General features: G+C 55.7%; 1 protein-coding gene across 1 annotated transcript in view; it reads left to right on the top strand.

Annotated features, from left to right (window-relative positions):
• The window catches only part of ADORA2A (adenosine A2a receptor), a 12,435-nt gene that overhangs the window by 6,882 nt on the left and 1,360 nt on the right, over positions 1 to 4,193 (top strand). Inside the window, exon 2 of the mRNA XM_006157175.3 lies at positions 3,476 to 4,187. Within this exon, the coding sequence (XP_006157237.1) occupies positions 3,476 to 4,187 (712 nt within the window). The remainder of the gene's footprint in view (positions 1 to 3,475; positions 4,188 to 4,193) is intronic.

Here is a 4,193-nt window from a genome sequence, read left to right as displayed (position 1 = left end):
ATGAAAGTATTAGATGAGAGATTTTTTTTTTTTTTTTAGAGAGAGATTTTTGCTATAAGGTGTGTGTGCTTACTGGAGAGACAGAGACAGAAAGCAAAAAAAATCCCCCCCCCAGGGGGCATGGCCACACCACAATCCCTTCTCCATTCCCCTCTCGGGATTTTGATCACACACACACATGTGCCTGATGTGAGTTTCAAGCCAAGGGGTCCGGGACTCAAACCTCAGAAGGCCAGGTGGGAGCCCAGCGATGTATCCACCACACCATCTGTTGGTCCCTAGATGGGGTAATGTTAGACGCTTGCAATGTCACGTTTTAGGCTCCAGAACAGGAGACAGGGCAGTGCTGCCTCTGATTTTTTTCTCGTGAGAGTAAAAAAAAAAAGCGAGCACGTACATTCTGTTTCTTACTTCTTTTTATCTTCCTTTCTTTCTTTCTTTCTTTTTTTTTTTTGAAAGTTTACCATGTTGCACCCTCTGCCCCGACCTCCCAGTTAGCTAGGACCACGGGTGAGCACTGCTCCACCTGCCTGTTCACACTGGGCCTCCTTGGACGCCCAGCCCCAGCAGGGACAGACACCCTGCTGCTCATGGCACTGTGGCTGGGCCCGGGCTCTCCATGGCTCAGCAGAATGGGTGCATTGACCACCCTCCCCCTGCTGGAACGAGGCCCTGCTGCAAGTGCCAAGCACCCACTCGGGGGGCTGCGGAGCTCCTGAGAAAGGGTCTCTCTCGTTCTGTCTGGGATTCAGAATACTTTTTCTTTCTTTTTTTCTTTTTTTTGGGGGGTGGGGGGCAGAGGCGCGTGCATTCACCGGAAAGACAGACAGAGAGACAAAGAGATAGAAAGTGAGAAATCATCCCCCAGGGGGCATGGCTATGCCGCAGTCCCTTCTCCTCCATCCTCCTCTCTGGATCTTGGGTACGCACGCACACGCCTGGCGTGAGTTTAAGCCACCGGGTTCAGGACTCGAACTGTAGTCGACTACATGGGAGTCCAGCGACATAGCCATTACGCCAACTGCTGGTCCCTGGATTCAGAATAGTGACGTGAGAGATTCAGAGTCAGCAAACTCACCTGGGCCTGAGTTGCCTCTGGACTCCTGGACTGTCCTCGGAGGGCCTGTTCCTCTCCTTGGCCTCAGTCGCCCCTCCTGTAAAATGAGAGAGTTGGACTAGATAAGAGACCAGAAGTCACCAGATTTTTGTTTTTTTTTTCTCCTCCTGTCTCCTTAATTTGAATTAGTTGAAAAATTTAAATCTCAGAAAGTGAGAAATCACACCCCAGGGGGGATGGCCATGTCACCATTTCTTCTCTGTTCTCGTCCAGGATCTTGGGCATGCACGCCCATGCGCCCGGTGTGAGTTTCAAGCCACTGGGTCTGGGACTAGAACCACGGTCAGCCATGTGGGAGTCCAGCGACGTAACCACTAGGCCACCAGCTGGCAAATGCAGAGAGCTACAGGACAGCCCTGCCCCCAGGGGGGCCCAGCCAGCCTAGGGGGCCCAGACGAGGTAGGGGTTTGCTTGGGAAGGAAACCTCCAGAAGCTCTTTAGCCTGAACTTGGAGGATGGGGAGGGTTTCTCCCAGGTAGAGAGGAGGCAGACCTGGCCTTGCCAGAATCCGAGCGGTGCACAGATCACGCTGCGGAGATCTTCGAGGTTGCCTGCTTAAATCGGGGAGACTTATTTATTAATTTATCTATTTAGGTTGCCTATTCTTTTTATAAAATCTATGCTACTTTGGGTCCAGCAGTTGGCGTCATGGCTATGTCACTGGACTCCCACATAGTCGACTGCGGTTCGAGTCCCGGACCCGGTGGCTTAAACTCACACCAGGCGTGGGCGTGCATGCCGAAGATCCTGAGAGGAGAATGGAGGAGAAGGGATTGTGGTGTGGCCATCCCCCCCCGGGGGGTGATTTCTCGCTTTCTGTCTCTATGTCTCTCTCTGTCTGTCTGGCGAGCGCACGCGCCCTATAGCAAAAACCTCTCATCTAAGCTACCTTGCCTATAGGGAAAGGCCTGCTTCCTGGACAGTGGAGTCAGCCAATCCCTGAGCCCAAGACTGGGAACCAGCAGCCTGATTTTTGTCTAGCTCTGTGGAGTACTGAGTGATTTCAGGAAGATTACTGTCTCTCTCTGGACTGAAGTAATACATCCGAGTATTTTCTTTTTTTGAAAGGAAAAAGGACGCATGCCATAGGACACGTGAGCTTGCCAGAGAGAGACAGGGAGACAAGTGAGAAATCACCGTCCGGGGGATGACCACGCTCCAATCCCCTTTCCTCCCTTCTCCTCCTGGGATTTTGGACACACATATACTCATGCCTGGCGTGATTTTCAAGCCTCCAGGTCTGGGACTTGAACTGCAGTTGGCCATGTAGGAGTCTGACGCCTTCACCACCACACCACCTGCTGGCCCCCAAAGTGTTTTCCTTTTGACTGTTAAGATCACCAGACAGAGAGAGACAGAGAGACAGAAAGCGAGAAATCACCCCCCGGGGGGATGGCCACGCCATAATTCTTTCTCCTCCATTCTCCTCTCGGGATCTTGGGCACGCATGCACACGCGCCCGGCATGGTTTTTTTTTTCAGGCCCCAGGTCCAGGACACGAACCGCGGTCAACTACGTGGGAACCGCGTTCAACTCCGTGGGAGTCCAGTGACATAGCCATTACGCTAACTGCTGGTCCCAGTGACTTGGCTTTTTTGAGAGAGAGAGAGAGAGATAGAGAGAGAGAGGTATTTCTTTGCTATTAGGCGCATGCACTGACTGGAGAGACAGACAAGTAGTAAACAAGAGATCACCCTCGAGGGGCTGGCCATACCGCAATCCTTCCTCCTCCATTCTCCTCTCAGGATCTTGGGCACGCACGCACTCAGCGTGCTATTTGGTTTTTTTGTTTTTTTTTTTTGTTTGTTTGTTTGTTTTTTAGAGGTTTTCGCTATAGGGCGCGTGCGCTCGCAAGAAAGACAGAGACAGAGACAGAAAGCGAGAAATCACCCCCCAGGGGGGATGGCCATGCCGCAATCCCTTCTCCATTCTCCTCTCGGGATCTTGGGCACGCATGCACACGCGCCCGGTGTGAGCTTAAACCACCGGGTCCGGGATTTGAACTGCAGTCGACTACATGCGAGTCCAGCAACATAGCCATTACTCCAACTGCTGGTCCCCCAGCATGCTTTTAAGCCGCTGGGCCCAGGACTGGAGCCACGGCTGTCTGTGTGGGAGTCCAGCGATGTAACCATTACACCATGTGCTGGGCCCAGTGGCTTCCGTTTCCAGAGTGCCTGCTTTCCCGCCGGCTCCCGATGGCTGTGAGAGAGGGGAACTGCCTCCACCTAACAGAGGAGGGTGTGGGGGCTGGAAGTGGGAAGTGGCTGGCCCCACACCTCTCCCCCCGGTGCCACTCCGGGCGCCTTGACTCGCAGTCCTGGTTTCTAGGCCTCTGACGCACTGTCCTCTCCCCAGGTACAATGGCTTGGTGACGGGCACGAGGGCCAAGGGCATCATTGCCATCTGCTGGGTGCTGTCCTTCGCCATCGGCCTGACGCCCATGCTGGGCTGGAACAACTGCAGGGAGCCCAAGGCGGACAGCAACCGCTCGCAGGGCTGCGGGGAGGGCCAGGTGGCCTGTCTCTTCGAGGACGTGGTCCCCATGAACTACATGGTGTACTACAACTTCTTCGCCTGCGTCCTGGTGCCCCTGCTGCTCATGCTGGGCGTCTACCTGCGCATCTTCCTGGCGGCCCGGAGGCAGCTGAAGCAGATGGAGAGCCAGCCCCTGCCGGGGGAGCGCACCCGGTCCACGCTGCAGAAGGAGGTGCACGCCGCCAAGTCGCTGGCCATCATCGTGGGGCTGTTCGCCCTCTGCTGGCTGCCCCTGCACATCATCAACTGTTTCACCTTCTTCTGCCCCGAGTGCGGCCACGCCCCGCTCTGGCTCATGTACCTGGCCATCGTCCTGTCCCACACCAACTCGGTGGTCAACCCCTTCATCTACGCCTACCGCATCCGCGAGTTCCGCCACACCTTCCGCAAGATCCTCCGCAGCCACGTCCTGAGGCGGCGGGAACCCTTCAAGGCGGCTGGCACCAGTGCCCGGGCCTTGGCGGCTCACGGCGGCGATGGCGGGCAGGTCAGCCTCCGCCTCAACGGCAAACCCCCCGGGGGGGGGGCGCACCGCCGG

This window comes from Tupaia chinensis, unplaced genomic scaffold, assembly GCF_000334495.1.
Source record: "Tupaia chinensis unplaced genomic scaffold, TupChi_1.0 Scaffold000531_1, whole genome shotgun sequence".
NCBI lineage: Eukaryota > Metazoa > Chordata > Mammalia > Scandentia > Tupaiidae > Tupaia > Tupaia belangeri.
Note: the sequence above shows the minus strand (reverse complement) of the source record. Positions and strands in the feature narration are given on the sequence as shown.